The sequence below is a fragment of the Calonectris borealis genome, chromosome 2 (genome assembly GCF_964195595.1).
Source record: "Calonectris borealis chromosome 2, bCalBor7.hap1.2, whole genome shotgun sequence".
NCBI lineage: Eukaryota > Metazoa > Chordata > Aves > Procellariiformes > Procellariidae > Calonectris > Calonectris borealis.
The window spans coordinates 152931765-152955909 of NC_134313.1; the positions used below are offsets into that span (position 1 = coordinate 152931765).

Here is a 24145-nt window from a genome sequence, read left to right on the forward strand (position 1 = left end):
GGTGGCGGCGCGCCGGGCTTCCGCGTCCGGGTCGCGGCGGTGCCGGAAGGCGGTGCCGGCGCGGCGGGGCTGGGGGACACCATGGCCTTGCGCTGGTGGTGGCGGTGCGGCGCCTCCTCCCGCCGGGCGCCGCCGCTCGGCTCCCTGCCGCGCCTCCGCCCGCCGGGGCCCGGCTCCCGCACCCCGCCGCCGGCGGCCCCGAGCGCGGCGGTGAGTGCGGCGCGGCGGCGGGCGCCTGGAGGTCACCGGGAATGAATGGGGCGGCGGGGGGCCCGAGCGGGGCGTAGGGGTCGGGCGGTCACAGCTGCCCCGCGCAGCGGCCGCCGCTCCTTCGGCCTTTCTCAGCCCACGTCTCCCCTCCCGCCCGGGAAGCGCGAAGGCCCGAAGGCGGTTCCGGTGTGCGAGGGCCGGCGGCGGGCGGGCGGGCGGACAGCTCCCTGCCCGGGGCGGGGGGGGCTTGCAGGGAGCAGGAGCAATGCAAGGTTAAATATTGACTTAAGGGTTTTCAGGGCAGGATTGGTTACTATTATGGGGAAGAACCTCTCGGACTCTTCTCTAGGTGGGAGCAGGGAAAGCGATTCTCATTAGTGCGAGGTTTTCAACGTGTTTGTGTGCAAGGTAGCATTATGAGTTGTAATAGGGGGCAGTTCTCTCACTGCATTCGTTTACACCTTCCTCACAAGGCTAAGCTACTGTTCTGACCTGCAGTAAAGTGTTCTGACTGTGATGTGTCCAGCATCCTGCATGACCCAGTCTTACAGTGTTAAGCAGCAGTGTAAAGGAGAGAGGCTGTTTGTGCCCTTACCGAAGGAAGAATAGGAAGAGATCAGCTATTTTTTAACAATAGAAAACGGTGAGAGGTATGAGAGAGCAAACTTATGAAGGTCTTGGCCATAGGGCTGGGCACTGAAGTCAGACAGCAGTGAGTCACAAATCTATGATAAGTTAGGGTTCCTCTCCTTCCTCTTCTTCCTGTCCTTCCTTTCCTTCCCTTGTCTCCTTGCCTGGCCTTTTTTCATGCTGTACACAAGGAGGATGGAAGGGTGCCCTGGAGCCTGTGCGGTGCTCTTGTTTCTCTCCCTGCGTCCAAGGAGAGAGAGACTTCAAGTCGCTTACAAGGAGATACTGAGGCATGAGGAGCAAGTTGGGGGAACTCTTCTCCAGATCTTGGTCTCCTTGAGCATTTCTGTGCAGGCTTTTGGAGAGACAGTTTGGTGAACGTGTGGATTGCAGTGATTTCAGGCTGGGTCAGCCTGCCTGAGTCAGCGTGCACTCCAGGGCAGGGCTGGGTAGTTCTTGGCAGTGATGCCAGGAGCGGAGCAAAAGGTGCGTTTCCTTTCTCAATCTATCTCTGCTGGAATCGTGTACCTGGGACGGCGCCTTCCTCCCTCCCCTGCGGGGAGAGATCATTGGAGAGATTGCTGGGTTTGGAGGTTAGGTTCTTGACATCTACCAGGGAGGATGTGCAGGTGTAAATTATCATAAGAAGCAAGCTGAATTAAAATTGCTTCAGGGGAAAACAAGGCCATGTTCTTCTTCTGTTAGTGTACGGAAATGGCTTTTGTCCTTTTCTCTGTGCCTTGACTGGTGCAGTCCAGATTTATCTGCAAGACAGGGAACGTTTGAAAATTGCATCTTCCACAAGTGCAAAAGCAAGGTTTCATTAGAGCAATTCTGGGAAGTTAACTGATATACCTTCTGGGCTGGTCCTGCGATGGGAGAAAGTCCAACACTTCTGAGCGGAAGAGTCAATTTAAGTCAGAAGCTAATGGGTGTGTGGGCAGTTATGTCTCATGTGATACGGAAGGAAATTATGAGACTCCCTTTGCTGCTGGGTTGTTAAAATGGAGAAATAGAGCAGTGCTGATGAACAGACATTTGTTTTTTTGTAATCAAATGTTTTCTGTCAGTTTAAAGTTCTATTAAATTAACCCTGATTTTTCTTTGTGCAGGTATGTCACTTTATCCAAAGAAGTTCAACTCTGTCATTTCCAAAAATATGTAATATATTTTGGTGGTAAGTTGGAGATTCATATTGTTGTGTAATGGGTAAAAACATAGTTATTGGGTGAACTGGGTAGTTACACCTGTGAGCTGTAAACTTTGAAAATAAGGAAGGTTATTTACTCTAGTACATAGTTAGATAATTCTGTGTAGGCTGCTGCTATGGTGCTGAGTCTGAATTTAAGTCCTCCACCCTGGAGAGCAACAGGCAAAGCAAGAATGCCCCAAGAAAACCCATATGGTTCACTGTGAAAAAGGAGACATAATAAGAGGCATGAACTTCAACTCCAGGGAACGTAAAAAAAATCGGGCCTAAGCCTAATGCATCTTAATGCATCCAAGTGGAGCTTTCACCGTTTACTGATGAACTTTCATAGCATCATCATGCTACCTGGAAGTATTGATTTAATTTATAATGTAGCTGGCTGTGTAAAGGAGAATTTTCAAATCCAAGTCAGGAATATTTTTCCAGGAGTACACAGGAGAGGGAAGAAAGTGACAGAATAATTGTGTTACTGGAAGATGAGGCTTCATCTCCAAATGTATGCTATACTATCAATAGTGTATTCAAAAGGAATACATTGAGAGCAATGTAGTTTTATGTGTCTCAGAAGACTTCTGTAATCTGTTAAGGCCGGGGGGAGGGGGTGTTATTGTTTGCCAAATGCTGCACTTTGCCAGCTCCTAAAAGCCTACGATCATTAATATGTAGCTGTGCTGTCCTTGCACCTCATTAGCTGGCTGAAAAGAGTGTTTTGATGCCTTCTGTTTATATTTTAGCCATTTGGTTAAATTTTATGTGAGGGGGGGAAAGGAGGAAATGCTTTGAAATGTTTCAGTTTGGGGAATCAGGGAAAGTTTGCTTTTAACAATGTTACTCTCTTGAAAAACACTGTCACCAGGTTTCATCATACAAGTACATCCCACTTGTGCAGCTGCAGTAAGACAGTTAGTGATGAAAAATACCAAGACCCTTTTCAACTTGGTAGAAAAGACTTGAAGAATCTCTATGAAGATATTAAAAAGGTAAGGGATTTTGGTAACTATTCTGGGATGTTGTGATGATTCTGATTTTAATAGCAACCATCACTTTGGAGGATAGTTATTGAAAGAATATTCTTTATGTTTATGAACAGCTGTCTGAAACTTAAACTGAAGGCACAGAGAGCATTTCTACATATCTTATAGAACCAGAATGTGTTTTTTTTCCTCCTGATTTACACTGCTGGAATACATCATTTATGTTTCAGATTACTCATAGTAATTTTAAAAACAACTTCAGCTTACATTGGGTGGAATGAATACAGGCAATAACCTTATACATGCATACTGTTTTGCTTACATTAAAAAGATTGGCTTTGTGACTTTTATGCTGATATGTTCTTTTCCTTTTTATAGGAATTACTTGTATCTACAGCAGAACTTAAGGAAATGTGTGATTATTACTTTGATGGCAAAGGAAAGGCCTTTCGACCAATGATTGTGGTGCTAATGGCGAGGGCTTGCAACATTCACCATAATAATTCCAGGTGAGTCTGTCACTTTTAGCTGTATGGACATATATCATACTTGAAATTTATCATTCTTGTGTTCCTGAAAAATATGTAACGTTATGAAAATAAAAAGCTCCTCAGTAAAAGCTGAATTTAAGTTCCATTGTGAAGCTGTATTTTTGTAGTTAGCAGTGCAAAAGGAACTACTGGGTTTATTACAGGCTTCCATGTGTAAAATTGTGGACTATACTGCAGTTGTAACTGGTGATGGATAAATAATGTTGCCAAATTCTGATACTTCTAAGGCTTTTAGTCAATTTTAGGTTCTTACGTAAATGCTTTTTTTACGTAAAAAGCATACTCCTTGAAACTATGTGAACTTAATTAAAAGTATTTTTCACTTGCAGCCACTCCTGTAGCTATTAAACTCTTGTCACAGGTAAGAACTTTGCTGCAAGAAGAGACTTTCATAGCTTTTTTTGTAATTACGCAGGAAAGCCATTAAACAGATTGTACGATTATATTCAAAGCTGTGAGACATTCAAAACAGTCAGATATTTTTTTTTTCCCCCTCTAGGAGCAATTTTCTACACTTTAATGTAAGATTGTAAGCTTAGAGCTGGTGTAATCCTCACGTTCTTCAAGTTACTTGTCTTTTGAAAGCAGTTTTAACTGAGCAGAACATCACGCTCGCCCTGTACTCTCTATCACTCCTTGCTCTGGCTGATTACAAACGCTTCTCTCCACACGTTCCTATCAGTTGTTACATTTGCATTTTGAGGAAAGATGTTGGCTGGAGTGTTCTCTGCCTTCCAGCTACACTTCCAGTCTTCCCTCGTATAGAATTTCAAGTATGAAATTTTGGTCCCTTGCCATAAGTGTTTTTAGACTAATTTATCAGTCTTAAGGGATTTCTCTCAGCTCTTGCATCATTTTTTCCTTAGCTGTAGGTTAATGCTTTGTTGGACTTGATTTCTACCTCAGGGCATGGCATAGATTTTGCTGTTTGATATGGCACCTCTCCTGGTATACCCCTTCCTATGTGAATATAATTTCGAAGGAGAAAGCAAAACCTAGTTGGCAGTGTCCTGTCCTGTGTGTGCCAATTCCTTTTGTTTTAGGAAAACATTGTCCAGGATTAATGAACTTCACTCCAGCCTGATTCTGTTCTCCATTCAGCGCTGCTCCTTGTCATTGTCTAAGGAACAATATCGGTGGTGAAACTCCTCAAGGATGTCCTTTGTCGCAGCACTGATTGGCTTAATATTTTCATGAGTGATCTTGACATGAAAAACAGGAGCGCAATGATGGCACTTTTTCATGACAAAATCATTCTTGATGACTGGCCATCCATGGTGGAATGAAAGGAAGCACAATAAAACAAAAATTTCTGCTTGAGCTTGGAGGCTCATGAGTGTCCCGTTAGGGCGTAACCCCAATTTGCAGCCACCTTCTCTATGAAAAAACACAGCATATCCAGTTCAGCTGATACCCTTGTATAGCGCTTTGTGAAATCATCAGCATGTCTGATCCTTGTATTCAAAAAAAGAGAAGTTCAGCTAGCTTCAGGGATGGACTGCAAAGATAATCAAGGAGAATGAAGGATTTGTGGTCTACAAATTTATCAGGAACAGGGGTGAAAGAGCTATTTAAGACAAAGGACAATGTTGCTAAGAGGGTGGAAACTTAGGAGGAGACTTTTAACAACTGGGGCAGTGAGTTTTTGCAGCATCCTTCTAGTCAGAATAACGGGAAAAATAGTTTTATCTCATTCTGGTGTGTAGCATGAGAAGCTTGTGAATGCAATTATGTAGTGTACATGCAATACCGAGAAGGCTGGAATTGATGTCATACAGTGTAGGACGTGAGCAGTGAATCAAAAACAAGAAGTATCTGTAGAAAGAACTGAATTTGCCTTTATATGCTCAAAGCATATTTGCTGTCTTTTGACATATGTATATGCTCATGGACATATTCTTGTCCATGTGTTACGCTGTCTTGAAGCCATCAGGACCAGTTTTGAGACTTGCCCTATGCCAGTGAGAAAGCGTGATCTCAGAGTTCAAGTGCCACATATGCCTGAGGCAAGTATTTGCTTCGCATTAGCCAACCCTCAGCATAAGTGCTCTGATTTATAGATGCCCGTGTCATTTGGCAGCTTTTGTATATCTGTTGCAGTTTTTGTCAGCACCTCCAAACTATGTTTGATGTTTAAAAGCCTCCTCATTAATCTGAATGTTCCTTGTATAAGGACAGACTGAGTCACTATCTCTGTCATGTTGCTTTTAGAATTAGTTTCTGAGTAGGGAGAACAGAAATGTTTCAGCAAAGGAAGAGAACGAAATCCCAGGGTATTTACCTTCCTCTTCTTTGCCTCATGCCACTTTTCTCTAAGCCTATGATTGTAATTAAAAGTCACATATATTTATACTAGTCTTCAGTGTACTGCTTTTTGGTTCATGCATGATGACCAATGTCTTTTGAGGGTTGGACAGGCCATGCGAAAAGAATATACTTTCATATTGTGGATAACCACTTACTGTGAGTTGGTGAAGTTTTATGGACATTTTCTTCTCTTTTGCTTTTAAGTTTCTTGAAGCAGGCTGTGTTACACCTGCTTTGTATATACATATGCTTCCAGTTCACGTTGATACGGGTTTCATTATTGTTGCTCCTTAAAGCAGCATTGCTTCCAGAGGACAAATTGTTTTTCCAACTTTTTACTGTTTGTGAGGAAATTGTATATGTGGAGAAGGAAACACTGCATATTTGTAACTCTGCTACTCTACTGTAGATCTGAGGGAGAAAAAATACTTGCTTTCCATTCTGCTTCTCCTGACATTTTTTTTAAGATGTTTTTCCTCTTTCAACTTGTCATTTTCTTTAAAGCATTTTATCATTCTTTTCCTCAGTTAATACTGATTCTTCTCCCAGATTTGTTTTTCTTTGTTGAAGCTTTGGTTCCCACATGTGAAAGATAGGGGCCACAACATCTGTAGGCTTGTGGGGTGAGCCAATATCCTGTGCTTTTTCACCCCAGCATTTTTTTTTATTCTGCTTCTGGGGTTTGTGTTACAGATGTTGAGTTTCTGCTTCATCTTGCTGCCATTCTCAACTGTAATATAACATGCTTTTGCCTGTTCTTTCATTTGTTTTGTTTTCCTTTTTCTTTTGTGCAATACTAGTAGAAAAGGTAATAATCTTCCTTGTTTGGCTGTTAATGGGACACAACATTGTAAGGTTATAGGTCCTGATCTTATGAGGCAGTCTATAGAGACCTCTTTGTCTTCACAGAGTCCCACCAGAATAGCTGAGACTTCTCAAGTGAATGGAGGGGAACACCCAGGTAGCTCTGCTTACAGGTTAGGTGACATCATTGTTTATGTTTAAATTTGAGGAAGGTATTTAGAATACCCTCAGCAGGTTAACTGTCTTTCTAGAGTGAGGTCACTTTATTGTAGTCATAATAAGGAGAATGACAGTTGTATAAAGAATCTGAACTATTATCAAAAAGGTAAGTGGAAGCATTCAAATTGTTCTGTGCTGGTATGTTGGTTTTTTTCCCTTGAAGATCCAAGTGTCAGAAGTCGAACCCTTGGTCCCTTGGGCAATGGCTTTTTGCTTAGTGATAGCAACCTAGCTTTGTGTGAGAGTGAGAATTGTTGTAAAGGTTTTAAGCTGAGGTCATGAAAACCCTCAATTTCACACATCTTCTGGCATTTCTTCACATACCTGTGTGCAGAATTTCACAGAATTATCACTTAGCCTGACTGGACCTAATGTTTCTGTTTAGGGTGTATTCTCCAGAGGTGTTTGCAAACAGGAGTTTTTATTTCTATTTCTGCAACCAAAATGAGAGAGACAACTAAGAGAAGGACAAAGAAGTACAGAGACATCTCAATAGAGAAAACAGTGAGCACAAAAGATTTAGGGGGAAAAAGGGAAATAAATCCATCAGAATAGTGCGAGAAATACTTAAATATAATGACCTGGCTAAACTCAATAGAGTAATATTTCCTAAATATATGAGGACCTGCCAGCAACCTTAGTCCTCTTTTCTTTCAGTCCTCCAAACCGTGGTTGTCAGATGCCTGTACTGTATGCTGTTTTTCAGCTGTTCTGTAATTTGCTCCCATATTAACACATTTGTTTTCTATGTTTCCCCTAGTTTGCAGTGCCCTTCCGTGTCACAGACTGTGTTTCTCAAATGTTCGTTTCTTTCAGCCACAGGGACTTAACAGCAAAAACCTACTTTGAGGAGTGTGGTCATAGCAGAGAAATTCTGCAAGTTCCTTTGCACGTTTCCTGTCTTTAAACTGGCAATATTTACTTACTGGCAAACACATTGCAAAGCTCTTTGATGCAGACTGTAAATACTGTTTTGTATTGTTTTGAGTTCCTCCACCCCTTTTTTTTTTTTTTTGAAGAGGGATATTTGGAGGGAGAGGTGTGTTTGTTTTTTTTTTTAACCTGTAAAATCAGCTGTGGCCTTGTGCAGTGTACATGAAACAAGTTCTGTAATGGAAAAGACCTCAAGGTACTGTAGGTCTATAACAGCTTATCACAGAATCAAGCAGGGAGTCCTACTAAAAAATAGAACGTGATCAAGGACTTAAAAATTAATATAATACATGTGCAAAAAGACAAACTTACAGTTGTGTAATAATTTTTTGTAAATACGTATCATCTTGGCATGCCTTTACTTTGAGAATGACCTAAAAATGGCATCTTTCCACTTACTGGACTTGTGGGGACCCAGTTATCTATTGACTTGAGTTACTGCTACTTTTTGCTTTTGTTTTGCAGGCGAAGCAGAATGAAAAATGGCAGGGAATGAGAAGGATCCTGTTTCTTGTGTTTTCCCTAAAATAGGCATGCTCTGATTCAGAATTACTCTCACAAGACGTTTGTAGGAAGCTATTGCAAAATTTTTTGCCAGCGATGGGAAGAACCTTGCTTGGGACCTTGCAGAAATAGTAGTTTAAAAAAAAACCCTTCAGGTTAAATTATCACATTTGATATAACATTCTGAGAACCAGTCACATGAACCATGAGCATTCCTGTGCCATTTTTAGTCATTGTCAGAGACGAAATACATTATAATGCAGAACTTTTTGAAAACCTGCTTTTGAAATGTCTGTCCTTGTGCTGTCTTCATACTACTGAAAGATTTTGGCATGTCGGTGAGTGTTGCCATTTACTGCTACTTCCCAGCAGGAAGTCCAGTCTGCTGACATAATTAATGAAAAAGGGATTCCCCAAAAGGAGACCAGTGCATGAAAGAGACTGGAGACCTTTACAGTTTTTTGAAGGTAAGTTCTCCTACTTAGTAACAATAATTTATTTTGGAAAACTACTTACACTGAACTAGCATTTGACTAAATTACTAGTCCACAGTAAAACTTACCTTCAAACAACTGTGAAGGTTTCCAGCTCTTATTTTCTGTTGTTTAAAAGCCACATTTTCACAGCTATGAGCCACACATCCTGCTATTGTTCAGGATGTAGAACTCCCACTGACAGCAATGCAGAGTTCTGCATAGAGGTAGGTGTCTGAACACAACGTTATGTCAGCAGACTGCAAGATGTTCTGTCATTTTGTGATGAATCACTAGATTTTAATAGACATAGGCAATGCAAGAAGATTTTAAATTCCCTTCAGCTGAGCTGAAATTATTATCTTCTGTTTCTCTCAGTTCTTTTTCTGTTCTGCTGGAAAATAGTGTGATTTGCTCTGTTATCTGTATAGCAGAAGTAAGGTATCTATATATCAGAATCAGAAGTATTTTTTCTTTTTTTTGTGGTTTTTTTTTTGGTTGTTGTTTTGTTTTGGCTTTTGTTTTGTTTTGTTTTGTTACTGGTTTGTTGGGTTTTTTTCTTTTTTTGTGTTTGTGGGGTTTTTTTGTCCACATGGGCTTGTTACAGCTATAAGGCAAGTCTGACTGGGATAGCCGTTTCTGGGATCCTGCATGCAACAGGATGAAAACAGGTAGAAAAAGAGAAAAAGATAATACTAGAACAAGGCAGTGGTAGTTGGATACTAGGGTAGATGGTCCTTTGTGTGAGCTAGGCTGGCTCTTTTATGTTCATTTTGCCAACCTTGATCCCTAGATAATTGTTTCTATGTTCTTCCATTACCTCCTTTTCACCTAGTTTAAAAAATAAAGTAGATGTGAACTACTGAGAGTTGAATCATCAGTGTTAGATCTTCCCAAAGGCTGAATTTCAGTAAGTGTTAGTTAGGTAGTGTTTACAGTCCTAAAGTGGTTGCAGTATAACTACAGTTAATTCCTCAGGCTTTTGAAGAATCTCTGAGGTCTTAAGGTAATCAGATCAGATAAACGGTAAGATCCATGAGTTATGTCTTTCAGATGTAGAATACAGGTTCCTATGCCTGCTGATCTCTCCAGCTTGCTGGTTAGTAGAGTTAGCCAGCTTTGGAGAGTTTGTGATGCTGTGTCTTATAGGTGGAGCAACACAGAGATAAGGAAAACTTAAAATTCTTCTACAAAGCTACCTGGCATTCTTTTCTCTGCTGTTTTCCAGATTTCCATCTCCTTGGAACCAAACATACTGTGCTATTTTTTGCAGTCTGGATTTAGAGGAATTAGAGACAATAACTCAGGAGTTTTGCAGTACTGTTAATGTAGCAAGGCAGAAACAGGACTAATAAGGATGGAAATGTGCCGTTATACTTACTGTACTAATGTGATCTTACTTTCTCTTGTCTTCTGAATTCCAGGTTTGAAAGATGGGGTTCAGACCATGGAAAACAGCTGTTTTCACAGAAACATTTTTTGTTTGGTTTTAGTAGAGATTTCTTTTAGTGTATCGCAGCACATATAATTGATTTAATTATTTGACAGTTCTTGTTTTTCATTTTAGGGAGGTGCAAGCAAGCCAGCGCTCTGTGGCCATAATTGCTGAGATGATCCACACAGCTAGCCTAGTTCACGATGATGTTATTGATGATGCAAATTCTCGCAGAGGAAAAATGACAGTCAATCAAATCTGGGGAGAGAGGAAGGTGAGTTTGCTATTATGTGCAAGACTTGCCTTTGAGTTTCAGCAGAGCACAAATACCTAGGGTTTTTGTCACATTACTATCCCTAGGCACAGTCTTGGGATATGCCAGAAAAAAGTATGAACAGGTGTGTACAGATTGTGGGTAAGACAAATGTGTGTTCCTTTTCTGAACTGCTGGAAGCATTAGATAACGTATGATTGTAGTGTGATTCTTACTGATTTTACATTCCTATGCCATTCTTTGCAGTGCTGTTGGAATACTTTGAACTTGTACCTCATACAGAACACTGTAGGTTACCCTGATTCAGTAGTAAATGCAAAAAGGTTTTCAGTCAGCATGAAAATTTTTTTTGATTTTTTGAGAAAACTGTTTCTTCATAGAGCATTAAAAGGAAGGTCTTAATCAGAAAATGCAAGGAAAAAGTACACTGCTGACACATCAGAACTTGTCATGGCAATTCAGAGCTGACATAGCATAACAGTCACAACAGAATGGTCAAATAGAGAAGTAATGCTCAAAAAAACTTCACAGGCAAACACGTCTTCAGATATTGCATACAGGGAGGACAGTGCTTATATAGAAAAATACAAACAGCACTATAAGGAAGGGATTCAAAAATGGTTCCAATTTTAATATTTGGTTATCTTCTGTTTTCTCTCTGTTACAATGAGATATGTGTGCTTTATGTAGGAAGATGATGTGATGTGAGTAGACCTGCCAAATAAAGGAAATTGTGTTGTCTGTACTAACACTTACAGGAAAAGACTTAAAAGATCAATTTTTTTTTTATTCTTAGGCTGTTCTAGCTGGTGACTTCATCCTCTCAGCTGCTTCCGTAGCATTAGCACGAATTGGAAACACTACTATCATCTCTGTTCTAACTCAGGTGATTGAAGATCTGGTGCGTGGTAAGGTCTTTTTCTATTTTTATCTTCAGATTTGCTTGCCTAAGCAGTAAACCCACAAATAAAAACTCCCGTCTGTGCAACTTTTTAGGTGAATTCCTCCAGCTGGGTTCCAAGGAAGATGAGAATGAGAGATTTGCTCACTACCTCGAGAAGACTTTTAAGAAGACTGCGAGTCTTATAGCAAACAGTTGTAAAGCAGTATGTACGTCTGTCTCTTCTAAAGTTAACATACCATACCGTAAGCTTCACAGCTAAACTCCTAGTTATTGCTGTTTTCTCCAAAGCAAACACTTTAAATGGTACTCTGCCAGAATGTGAATGGGTTTGTGATTGTGCATTTTATCACAGTTCAGCTGTGTAGCCTCCAATATTGGTTTTCACTCTTTCTTTCCTGTTTTATATTCATACACACATTTACTGTTATCCTCACTTGAATCAAAATAAGGTTCACAGTGGCAGCCTTTAATTTATGAAATTCTGCAACTTTAAGACAGTGTTTTTAATCTCAGTTGATAATTCTTGAGCCTATAATTTGATTTTAAGTCTTCTTTGACATCTGGTCCCACTCATTGGTGCCAAGTGGGATCTTAAATGGTAACAGTGTGAAGAAACAACTAATTGTGTATACTCTACATTACATTGTAAAAGAACAGAAGCACGTACTTCTTGAATTGTTTGCGGTTTTTAATTATCAATTGCTATATCCAACCCTATCTGTCATTCAGTTCTGTTACTTCATTACAAAAAGATCTGATTCAAGATGATGTTCTTATTCAAAAAACGTTCAGTTTTAGTGCAGAAAAATGGAGACGGTGGGCAATAATCTCAACCCAAAAGAGAGTTATAATTTTCTTTTTTTATTACAGGCGGTCTAGCTGGTGTATGCTATAGTAAGAGGGAGTTCTAAGAGAATTAGACTAATCTGTGTTAGTGTTAGTCATCCTCCTTTGTTCTCAAAGAACTGGGACATTTGTGCAATAGACAGCAGTTGAAAATTGCTTAAATCAAAAGGATCATATAATGAGAGACACAGATTTTGTGGGGAGGGAAAATACCTTTCATTCTAGTTGGAGGAAAGAAATTAAGTCTTCTGAATTGCTCATATTAATGGTAATATGACCCTGGCAAGAATTTCCCTTTGCAAGTCTTCATTTATATTAGTGGGCAATCGGACTAATAAGGAGCATCACATTATTCTGCTACCCCAATAAAAACATACAAGTTTTTATATTCACTTTGACAGTCTTCCTGAAAGAACCTTCACAAATAGAAGAAGAAATCACCTTCCCACTGGGTGGATTCTCCTTACAAATCTGCTATTTTGAGTTTTTTCCTTTTCATAACTCACTAGAGTTAAGGGTTTAAGCACTTCCCTCCAGAATGTGGCTGTGATGCTAGTGAAGGGGTGTTTGGCTGCTTTTCTTCTGGTAGTTGTTCTGAGTTGTTCCACTGCCGAATTGCTGGAATTTGATATGCAGTAAAATTTGTGTTATAAAGGAAAAACAAGAGAGGTCTGTCTTTATGGCAAAACCGTACTTATTGCACATAGTAGCAATGACTTGTATATATGTCTCCCTCAGTTTCTTTCTGCATGGATTAGGAGAACTCTGCTGATAGCAGTGGAAAGGGGATTTTTTTTTTTTGTTTGAGGTTGGTTTTTTGGGGAGTGGGGGTTTTTTTGTTTAGATCGTTTTGACTACTAAGGAAAAGCATGGAATCGGAAGGGAGTTCTGTTTTCTGTAACAAAAATGGTAAGCAGGATCATCATTTCTAGCTTGGAAGGAAATTGAGTTGGGGAATCAAGAGTATTCACATCTTGTTTTCAGAGATAAAGCTAAGGAGAGAGATTATTGGTTTTCAGAACATCAGTTACAACCAGGCTAGTGTCATTAGAAGCAGTTCATTTCCTGTCAATGATAGGAAAAAACAGTGGTTTGTTTCTGTGCATAAATAAGATAAAAGTATTAACTGGATAGAAGATGTCAAACAAGTTCAGGTGGCATCTTAGAATTCTACAGTGTCATGCCTTAGAGATGGAAGAGTAGAGTATTCCTGGAAAAATGTCTAAATGAGATAATAGATAGTCTGTCAGTGCTGGTCAAGTCACTGTATTACATACCTTCTGCAACACCAAAGCATTACTGCATTTAAATCAAAAGTCCTTTAAGTTAGCAAAATAGTCTTTTTATGGACAGAACAGTCTGTTCAAGATGTTAGAGCCATCTCAGACTCCAGTTTATTTCTACAATAGTTCTGCGTGGGGGAATGTTACCAAAGTTGCAGTCAAAGTAATACATTGCAAAAGGAAATGGTGGCAGATGGCCCAGAGGGTCACTGAAGCCTTAGTTACTGAAAGGCATTTTTCCGAGAAACATGAGAGGTGACATTGGTTCAAGAATTCAGAAACAATAAAGCTGAAGTGGAATTTCTATTAGTCATCGAGCAAGCTGGAGATGGCAAAATAAGCTTGAGCAGGTTCTCTTTCTGTCTTTTCTTATCCTGCTGTAATGTGAATTCCTAACCCTCATAAAGCTGTTTGTATTTTGCGTAGCATACCTTCAGAAGAGGGATTAAATCATGTTTGCTTTGAGATAAGTGTAAAGTTGCACTAGAGATTCTTGGTTTCTCTGTTAGGAGAAAGCATGCAGCCTCCACAAGTAAGGCAAGGCTGTGTATGGAAGGTCTGCCTTAGGGACTGAAGAAAAGGAATAGTCTGCAGCTCTGTGAGCTCCTGCTTTAACTAGTTCATAGTTTGGTGTGTGCACAGGGCTCCATCAGAAGAACCTACCAGGGTGTGGAACTGGTGTCTAGGAAAATAACACCTCTGACCACCACCAGCAAAATTGATCTCCCCAGTCCAGCTAGACATGCAGACTACAATAAAGTCCAATGACAGATGTAGGGTAATAGCATCAGTAGCATCAGATATTATGGTCAGCTAGTAAATTTCCTTATTTATTATTTCAAATACAGTAACTCCTTTGGGGGTGTTTCTTCTTCATAATGTTTGCTATGAAAAAAATTAGCATAAATATATCACAGATATTCAGGCAGATAATCTTCGCTTCTGTAAAAGTACAATTCTTCATAAACAAGTACTTGGTTAACATGTTAAAATATTAATTACTTGAGAAAAGGTCAAATGCATGAAAATGCAGACTCAGGACAAGATAGTTGTCTGCTGTGTGTGGGAGCTCCTGCTGGGTAGATATCTCCCTCTCCCAGGTAGGCTTTCATAACCTCCTTCCCAAGAGTAGTTACCAAAAAGGATATGAAGAGCCTGGAGGAAAAGGCAGCGGCATGCCCTGCAGCAGTGAAGGATAAGCACGCACTGGGCTGCATCGCTACCAGCATAGCCAGCACATCAAGGTTTTCCTCTATTCAGCACAGGTGAGACCTCAAGGCTGGGCTCCCTCATACAAGACAGACATTGACATTGTGGAATGAGCTCAGTGAAGGGCCACCATGATGGCTGGGGGCTGGAGCAAATGATATACCAAGAGTTGGTTTTAGTCTGGAGTAGAGAAGGCTAAGGGGGAATCCTCTTGCTGTCTCCAGCTGTGTAATGGGAGGGTGTAGAGAGGATGGAGAGATGCGCAGTGAAAGGACAAATTGTACCATGGAAAAATTCAATTAGCTGTTAGGAAAAATTTCTCCATGAGATTGGCCAAACACTGGAACAGGTTGCCCAGACGGGGTGTGGGATCTTCATCCTTGGAGATGCTCAGAACTCAACTGGACACAGCCCTGAGCAACCTGATCTAACTGTGAAGTAAGCTCTGCTTTGAGCAGATGACTGGACCAAATAACTTTCAGAGTTCCTTTCCAACCTAAACTATTCTGTGATTCCACTGGAAAGAGGAACAGTGCTCCTGCCTGGAAAAACAGCAGTGGATGAGCCACAAATGAGAAGGCAGGATCCTGACTGCTTCAGGAGATGGGCGTGGAGGAGAAAGGCTGGAAATGGGGAAGATTTTAGGGCCTTTTCCTTTCCATGGTGTCCACAAATCTAGGAGTGTGAGAGCAAACATCTCTTGTCCTGTTTATACAAGCATATACCTGCCCAGCGGCAGGTTTTCCTCTCTGACCTGCAGGGCACTGGGACAGATGTGCAAGTGCTTTCAACTCCAGCTGCCGTATTCTCACATGATAAATAACAGAGCAGGATGTATCTAACCAGAGCTGATGATAAATTATTTTGTGGATGTGAAATTCAGTAAAGAGGCAAGATTGGTTTATAGTCTCTCATGTAACATAAAAGAATAGAAACAATTTTTTATTTTAAAAAGTGTGTTTGAAATAATGCCAAGCAGATTGACTTGCTTTGCTGAATTCAAAGAATCTTTCTGAAGAATTTGTTCCACTTGGTATTAGGAAGGATTTTTCATCAGGATTTAGTGGAGGACAAGTCTGAATTCTTGCAATTTGTAATCAACCAGTCATATCAGGGGAGCTATAGAATGTTTTCAAAGGGTGAGCTTTATCATGTAAAGATACATCATTATATTGACATTGTTAGCCTGATTTGTATTTTTAAATGCATGCTGTTATCCCAGTATGGCTTCAGTTAAACTTCATCACTCTCAGAGTGACAGGCTGGCTACGACAACGCTGCCTGCCTGCATCCCAGTGAGTGTCCAGATGGGGGCAATAGTTCACAAGAGCAATTTGAGAAGTTGGCTCCTGAAGGAACTCCCTGTTAGACAAGACCCAGTCACGTTGCAGGTTTATGATGTGGTCATGGTCAGAGAGTTGCTCACTTGAGGTGTGGGGCATATCAGTCTCCTGGATTTTCTGAAGACAAAAAGAAATAAAAATGTTCATAACCTGAATAGGAACTATGAAGGTCTTCTCTTGCAAAGGTGCAAGAATTAATTTTGCATTGATGAATTTTGCTTGTATTACATTCTGTAACTCACGCTTCTGTTTTTTAAATGTACATATACTGCTGTGATTCTTTATATAGGTAATGTCTGCGTCCCCAGAAAACTGTCCATCTACAGTTCTGCTCTGACCTTCCAGATTAAATGAGAAAGCTCCTCCCTTTACATGGCACTTTCTCTCCCCATCCACCAACTTGTGCCCACTCTGACCCTTTGCCATTAACCAGCATTTTGTCACTGCTCTACTGAATTCCATATTTTAATTCTTCACATGAAATGTGGTGGTAGGTAAAGATTTCATTGAAACAGGGTAGACACAGTCCCCCTGCCTTGCTGATATTATTTGATTTATATCACAGAAGCAACCAAAAGTTTGCTAGGCATGGTACAGCAGTAGAAGATGTTAGCTCTTTGGGGCAAATACTGTTTTTTAAGAGACAAGCATCAAAAGGAGGATAAAAGGGCAAAATGTTCTAGTTTGATAGTCCCTAGCAACATCTGTTTAAATATCTCATATTTGCAGTTCACTGTGTTTTAATAGCCTTCAGGATTTTGTATGATTAGACATAAGTAGCATTATTTTCCCGCTATACTATCCTCCTCTTTTAAATAAAATTGGGAAACGTGAGATGCTGTTAATGCCCCAGGCATCCAGATTCCTCTGGGTTTTAACTATTACCCACGGATGCAGGTTATGACTGGGAAGTGTTCTGATGCTCAGTTACGAAATGCACTGATGCATGAAATAATAGTCTCTAATCTTGTGTGAGTTGCATTGTATTTATTAGGATATAATGTTTCTTATTTCCATCTTCATGTTCACCTTCAAAGCTACTACTGGACTTTTTAGTTTGGGGTTGGGTTTTGGTTTTTTTTTTTAATGATCCTACCTTACCTAGTCTTAAAGAGGAATTTTTATATAGAGAGAGATATATACACACATATATTTTTATGTCATGTGGTTTTCCTAGCATGTATTTTTAGTCTTACATTAAGTAAAGTGTATCTTCACTCCTTCCATTAGTCACAACAGATTTGGAATGTCTGCAGTAAACCAGGATGGATTTTTGCCCCCCGTTCTAATTGCTTTATTGAAGGCTGAAATAAATCTGAAATAAATCTGGAACTATAACCAACCTCATTTTGCAAAGTGTATAATCAATACATAAATGCAAAAGCGTAAGTGCCCTTACTTTGAGGCAAGATATTAATTCTCAAATCCTAGTTTGTGTCCTATATTTTAGCTTTGTGGAGTTTATTCAGCAAAACTTCTGTCTCTCAAGTAGTCAATTCCTTTATCTGTACTCAGTTAAAATGTTTTATTTGTTTCTCTCACTATCTCTTAGTGATAGTTTTGTCTAGCCTGGTGTACTTTCTTCATTCACTGTCTTTTCTTTGGCACTCATTATCCCTTGATACCTTTGTCTGCAAGCTAACCAGCTCATCTTCCTGAGCAATTCAGTTATAGTTAACATCACCCTTAAAAATAATCTTCCTTATCTCAACTGTGCCTCCTATACTGGGTGCAACACATCCAGTTTTGTGGATCTTTTATGAGGCATGTAATGTCCATTTATCTGTTGTCTGACCTCCAGTTATCCCCTGACTGATTTACATATGTAATAAATGTAATTCCCCTGTCACTGGACTGTGTATGACTACTAGCCTGCACGTGCAGTCCATCCACATTTCTTCTCTCTTCATCCTTGCATTATAATTTCTAAGACTGATAAATATTTAATAAAGCTAATCCCTTTCCAGACTTGAATATATTTTTAATACTGCACTGCTGTTCAGCCTTGTTTTCTAATAAGCTTGGCTATTTGTGTGTATCCGTGAACAGAGATAAGCAAGGATGTGCTACTGAATCAGCTGTTTTTCCTTTCCCAGATCCCTACTGTCTGTGCTTGCTATGTCACACCTATGGTCATACACTAAAAGTGGATGCTAACTAAAGCTTTCTATTTATTTGTGTTTTTTTTTTCTTTTCAGGTTTCAATTCTAGGCTGCCCTGACCCCAAAGTTCATGAGATTGCATACCAGTATGGAAAGAATGTTGGCATAGCTTTTCAGGTAGTGCTTTTGTTGAATTAAAGGGAATCTGAAACCTAAACTATTCCAAACTGCCTTAGAAATCAAAGTGGGCTGTCTTAATCCTTTCTATAAATCTTCTCTTAACAAGGATTATTCTGTATTTAGTTCTCGTTTAAAAAAAAAAGTAAGTTTTAAATTAATCTGTGTGTTTATCTCATTCCAGCTAATAGATGATGTGCTGGATTTTACATCATGTTCCAACCGTCTGGGGAAACCAACAGCAGCAGATCTCAAGCTTGGATTAGCCACTGGCCCTGTCTTGTTTGCTTGTCGACAGGTAAGTCAACAGAGTATATACAAACAAAAAATATACACTGTTCTTCACAGCACACACAGAGGCCCAGCTCGAACACAAGTCTACAGGGTAAGTGACGAGCATGGCCACGCGTGAAAAATCAGTGCGTTCAAGATCAGCTGGATTTAGTGTGCACACGCATGTTCTTTCAGACTGAGAAACACCTTCCTACACATTAGGCCCTCGTATCAAAAGCAGCACTAGCCTTCTGCTGCCCCAGTTCTAGGGCTTAACCTTCGCAAAGCGGGCAGTACTCAGAGAGTTTTTGCATGGTTATTCCTAAGCACCTTCTTGCTTATGTTCTTTCCTGAGACATCTTTTTCTCCCCAGGCTTGACTATGTATGTAGGCTTTTTGCCCAGTTCTGGGCTTCGTATCCATCCTGGGGCCAAGAACTTAAATCTCTGCCTAGCTTTTAGGTGGGCACCCCTATTTATTGGATTTGACCTCTTCATCTCTTTGTCCTCGAGTCTTACCCAGTTACAGACGTGGGAAGCTTTCCCTTCTGAAGGTAAATGTAATAGTAGTTTGGATAAGAGAAAAAGGAGTATCATAGATACAATAGGCTTAAAATTGGTCAAGATTTTTAGTGGCTTAAAAATTATTGGAGAAGTACAAGGAAAACAGAAGTGCCAGCAGTGCCAAAAGAAACATTGAAATTGGTGCTAATCTATAAAAGGGGAAGAAACTGGTTTAATGCACTTTGCTCAAGCTTCTGGTTCACCTGAGGAAAGATTTGGGACTCACTTAGAAAGCGGTCCTTCCTACCAAACTTCACAGCATGATACAAAAACTGGCACAACTAGTTCCAGTAGAGCTCTAGTCTGTGTTCTCTCATTGGAATTGCTCAGAAATTGACATGGGAAAAGTTTTAAATAATTTAAAAAAAAATACAACTTTATGACATTTACTTGCCCTTCTTTCTTAAAGAGCCTGGGATGGGGGGAGGCGGAACATACGCATGTGTTTGTTTCCTCATCCTTTGGGCGTTTACAAGGACATGTATCTCAGAAAAAAACAAGAAAGCAGAGTATCAGCCACTTAATGCAGACAAATGCATGCTGAGAACAACCTCCTCCATGTCCTCAGCTCCTCCCCACAGACTCATCTGGGGGATTCACAAACTTGTTCTTGAATCATTATTTCAGAATTTGTGAATAAGCAGCAGGATCTTGTTAGTCATCAGCAACTGGAGTTGTCTAAAGAACAGCGAGAGACTCGGGTACAGAAAGAGGATGCAATTGTGAAATGGTTTGTTTGTTTGTGTGTTAAAGCTACTTGTAGAGAGAAACAAGGACGTTGCAAATACTCTGATTTTGGCAGAGAATAAGTGACACGGATTGTCTTGTGGGTGTTGAATATTCCAATTTTTTAAATTAAAACTATTCTTTTATTCATTTGTTTGGGTTGGCTGTCTCTGACTTTCAACTTCATCTATCATTTGATTAGCTTTATAAGATAAATAAGTTCATAATATGGAAATACAAGAAAAGAAACTCTGTTAGTTCTATCTTAAAATCTTACTTGTTCTTTGTAGGTCACTTTTAAACGCTTTTCCTCATTTATATCTTTGATAGATGGGAAGCGTACATTTTTGCATTGAAAGATAACTTGACCATCTTGCAAAGTTTTCCGCATTAACCAGAAGGCTTCTTTGCTGAAAATCTCCTGCTGTTTTCAAGAAACTGGAAGAACAGCACTACAGACTTAAATGATATATAAGTGCTAAAAAAATTTAGAGCTTCAACAGACAATTATCAGTGCTGCTACCAAAAGATGTTTCATCTATTTGTATCCGAGAATAAAAAACTCCCGAGTCAGGACTTGACGATAGTCCAATATGTAATTGTTAGTTACAGGCTGTCTTTTCTCTTGAAGTTAGTATTACTGCTATCCTGCATACCCTTCAATATATCTGGTAATCCTCATGTTGTCTTCTTGACAAACACACTTCAGTTCTTAACGTGCTTTGGATCTTCAGTGACAGCCTTCTTTTCTCCTTGTCCTCTCCCCTCCCTCTGAAATACATCTTTGTGCATTAGAATATTAAGGAGAGGCCTTTATACAAAAAATGTTTAGCTTGATGTGAAACCTATTTATTCAGTATTTAAAGTTAGTTCACTCAGTAAAAAATACCCAGCATTTATTTTTTTAAGGAAATACACTAGTGCACGCTAAGTCTAAAGACACTCTTAAACTAGTACAGCTGAAGAATGAGGGTTTATTTTTATTATAAGCATTCCTGTCAAATGCTTATATACTGCCCATTAAATCTGCAGAACTGCTAATAACAGCTTTGCATTACAGGTTTGTGGATTTTTATATCCTTTAGTGCTTAAATTAAAAAGTGAAAGCATATGCATCCTATATAATTGTAAATATGAATAATATGAAAATGGATTATATGAACATTGCAATTAAATTGTCATTACATGGGAAAAAAGCTAGGATCTAGAGAAAGGCAAGTATGAGTCACCAATAAATTTCTAAATGTATCTTCCAAGAAGACAACCTGTGAGTAACAGGGAAATGTCACAACAATGAGAGATGCTACATGTTTGTTCCCTAACAAGTTTGTAGATCTACAGTTTCAGGACATCAAAGGCGTGCAAGGAAAGCAGATCATTGTACAAGTGTACGGCAATAAAATAATCTTTGCTCGACTATAACCCTTTCAGACAAGATGAACAAACACCTCTTTCCTTTAAAAATAATTCTTCTTCAGAGTAGCTGCCTTTGTTTGTTAAGCACCAGGTTTTTCTGTTTCTGGACTGCCTGCATGTTTAGAAAAGTGATACAGTGACTTTCTCAGACAACTGACTTTAATCACCTGCCTGATTTGTAGGGAATTGAGTGTGCAGTACTAACTAAAAATTCTATGTGATTGAAAACCAATACATTATAGTTGTCATTTTTCTCTTATAAAAATAAAATCTGTCCTGAGCTATACACAGGCAGAGCCTGTGTATATAAAATACCAAAGCAATGGAAAGCGTAAGTGGATGTAAGTCAAAGGTATCATGAAGGGATTTACAGGTTGAACTGTGCAATACAGACATAACAAACCTCCTGGATTCTCTGTTGTACATGTGGGGGAAGAGCTGCTTCTTCTAGGTGTGCTAATGCTAACCATCGTTTGTGATATAAGAATACCTGAACCAGATCACACGCCTGGAAGTAGCCACATCAGAAATGACCACACTGGATCATCTGCTCAACATGATGAAATGGCAGGTGCTAACTTTCGCTACCAACTGGCTACAGCCAAAAGAGCCAGCCAGTTTAAGTTTTAAATGCTTAGGCTTTGCTATACTACAGCCCTATGCAGATTGCAGATATTAACTTATAGCTTACAATAACAACAGTGGCAGGGGAAGAGGTCTATACTTTGGTTTCTTTTTGACCTTAGCATGGCAGGCAGCTACACGGAAAACATCTCATAAGCAGTACAAAACCTTCTCCCTTTGTGCTTAGTTTCCAGAAATGAATGCTATGATAATGAGACGATTCAGTAAGCCAGGAGATGTTGAACGTGCTCGGAAATATGTGTTGCAGGTAGGACTGATACCATATATTTCATTCCTGAAGTGCTGTCCCTGCTGAAGTCAGTTTGAAATTCATTGCCTCTGAAATAAAATAGCAGGGCTGCATTTTCAAATCATGTTAAGTAGCATGCTATGTACAATACCAAGTTAGTAACTCTTCAGCTGTCTTACTGGCACAGTGTTTTAGCAGAAATGTTAGGTACTGAAGAGTTGGGTTTTTTTCTTTTTCTCCTTCCAATAGCATAAAATCCACATAATAAAAGGAAAAAGCTCATGCATGAACTCGGTTCCTTGAGTAGCTGTATCCGACAACTGGTGTAAGCGGCACATAATTACCAGTCAGTCCTGTAACTGCAGCACACGCTCCGTATCAGTTTTAATTGACTCTGGTCTGAAAAGACCGAACAATTGTCTGCGCAAAATTAATACCCATTTTTTCAGGATCGCATGTTTTTTTGTACATCTCTATTTAGGGCAGGAGGGGAGGGGTTAAACCATTAGTTTCTAATCCTACTGAATAGTATGTTATTAATACCAGTGTTGTTTTGTAAGTATACTTAAGTTTAGCATGGATGAGTTTTAGTATTTTGACACTGTGGGGAAGAGATGTAGGATTGAATGAATATAGAATGAATCTTCTTCCTTTCCCCTTCAGAATATAATTAAGTGTTCAGGGTACTTACTGACCTTAAAACTTCCCCCTGTAACTGGAAGAGGCAAAAGGCAGGAGGGAGGCTGACCAGTTATCCATTACCTTTACCTGTCTTCTTACATAAGAGTGATGGTGTGCAGCAGACAACCTACCTCGCCCAGCGCTACTGCCATGAAGCTACAAGAGAGATCCGTAAGCTACGGCCATCCCCTGAAAGAGAAGCCCTCATTCAACTGACAGAAATGGTACTCATGCGAGACAAGTGAGAGAACTCCTTCCACTCGTTCTGGCAGCTACTTACCAGACTGTGCCTAAATTTACTTCAAAAGTTATTTGCTTCCAACACAGGCTACCAAAAATTATTTTTTTAAAAAACTTTTTTTTTTTGGAAGTTCTACTTTTTTTTAAAAACAAAAGTTTCAAGTGTTTTATTGTGGGAAGCCATACAATTCAGAGCAAATCAAACTGTGCTGTACAATTGTTTTAGTGGGGGCTATTAATTGTGGGGGGTGGGGAAGATGTTTACATGTTGATGCACAAGGGCCACAATGAGAATAAATATAAATCAGTGTATGAGAACTGAAGTTGTTCCAAGTTTCACTTGTTCACACTAATAAACAGAGCATGCATGTTACTATCTGGTAAACTCCTGTGAAGAGAGATGATTTGAATGCTTTCCTGGCTGTTAAACTACAGAAGTATATACAGAAATCAGTTAATTATAAAAGATTATATTGTAGACTTTAATTGGTTATATACATCAATGAGAAGTTTTCCGATTCGTACTGAAATACAGGTATGCTATTGGTTGCTACTTGCTAGCAGTTAAGAAGATGCAGAATTCGAGATTGCTACAGTTAAGAAAATGAAAGGCTCAGTATTTCTAACTCACACTAAAAATGAATGATTCAACAGCCAGTCAAAGCTTCAACTCCATCACCTTCCACCACATTTATAGAGTATATTCAATACCCTCCTAGAAGTCTGCTTTGAAGTCCCAGACACATTCCTCTTACAGTAATTATGCAGTACTACCACACATTCCTTTTCAGGTTATTTTAGCCACAGAATTTGTACATCATCTCTAACTACCTCTGCCTGTAATCCCTTAACACAATGGCTAAGTTCCTGTCGTGTTTGTTCCCCCTTTGTCATATCTTGAGGACAGCCTGTGGTCTGTGCTCAGCTGGGCACATCACCAAGCCAGATACACAGTTCCCACTGAGAAACGTCAGTTACAGATGG

General features: G+C 39.7%; 1 protein-coding gene across 3 annotated transcripts; it reads left to right on the forward strand.

Annotated features, from left to right (window-relative positions):
* The first annotated feature begins 56 nt into the window (after nt 1-56).
* Nucleotides 57-23477, forward strand: PDSS1 (decaprenyl diphosphate synthase subunit 1). Of its 3 annotated transcripts, XM_075143960.1 has the most exons (11): nt 67-210; nt 1953-2017; nt 2907-3030; nt 3403-3533; nt 10383-10524; nt 11321-11432; nt 11521-11630; nt 18308-18388; nt 18573-18686; nt 22178-22258; nt 23026-23477. In XM_075143960.1, the coding sequence occupies exons 1-11, from the start codon at nt 82-84 to the stop codon at nt 23164-23166; spliced, it is 1230 nt and encodes a 409-aa protein (XP_075000061.1). In that variant the 5' UTR covers nt 67-81; the 3' UTR covers nt 23167-23477. The 3 variants fall into 3 exon arrangements, with proteins under 3 accessions (XP_075000062.1, XP_075000061.1, XP_075000063.1); XM_075143961.1 differs by lacking the exons at nt 22178-22258; nt 23026-23477 and adding an exon at nt 20281-21590 and having other exon boundaries at nt 57-210; XM_075143962.1 differs by lacking the exons at nt 67-210; nt 1953-2017; nt 2907-3030; nt 3403-3533 and adding an exon at nt 8721-8809.
* The last annotated feature ends 668 nt before the right edge of the window (nt 23478-24145 follow it).

Excerpts from the sequence above, each read along its gene's own strand:
- PDSS1 (XM_075143960.1), top strand. The coding sequence starts at position 82 with ATGGCCTTGCGCTGGTGGTGGCGGTGCGGCGCCTCCTCCCGCCGGGCG. Across the intron at positions 11,433-11,520 it reads GATTGAAGATCTGGTGCGTG|GTGAATTCCTCCAGCTGGGT; the intron begins GTAAGGTCTTTT and ends GCAACTTTTTAG. Across the intron at positions 18,389-18,572 it reads ATGTTGGCATAGCTTTTCAG|CTAATAGATGATGTGCTGGA; the intron begins GTAGTGCTTTTG and ends ATCTCATTCCAG.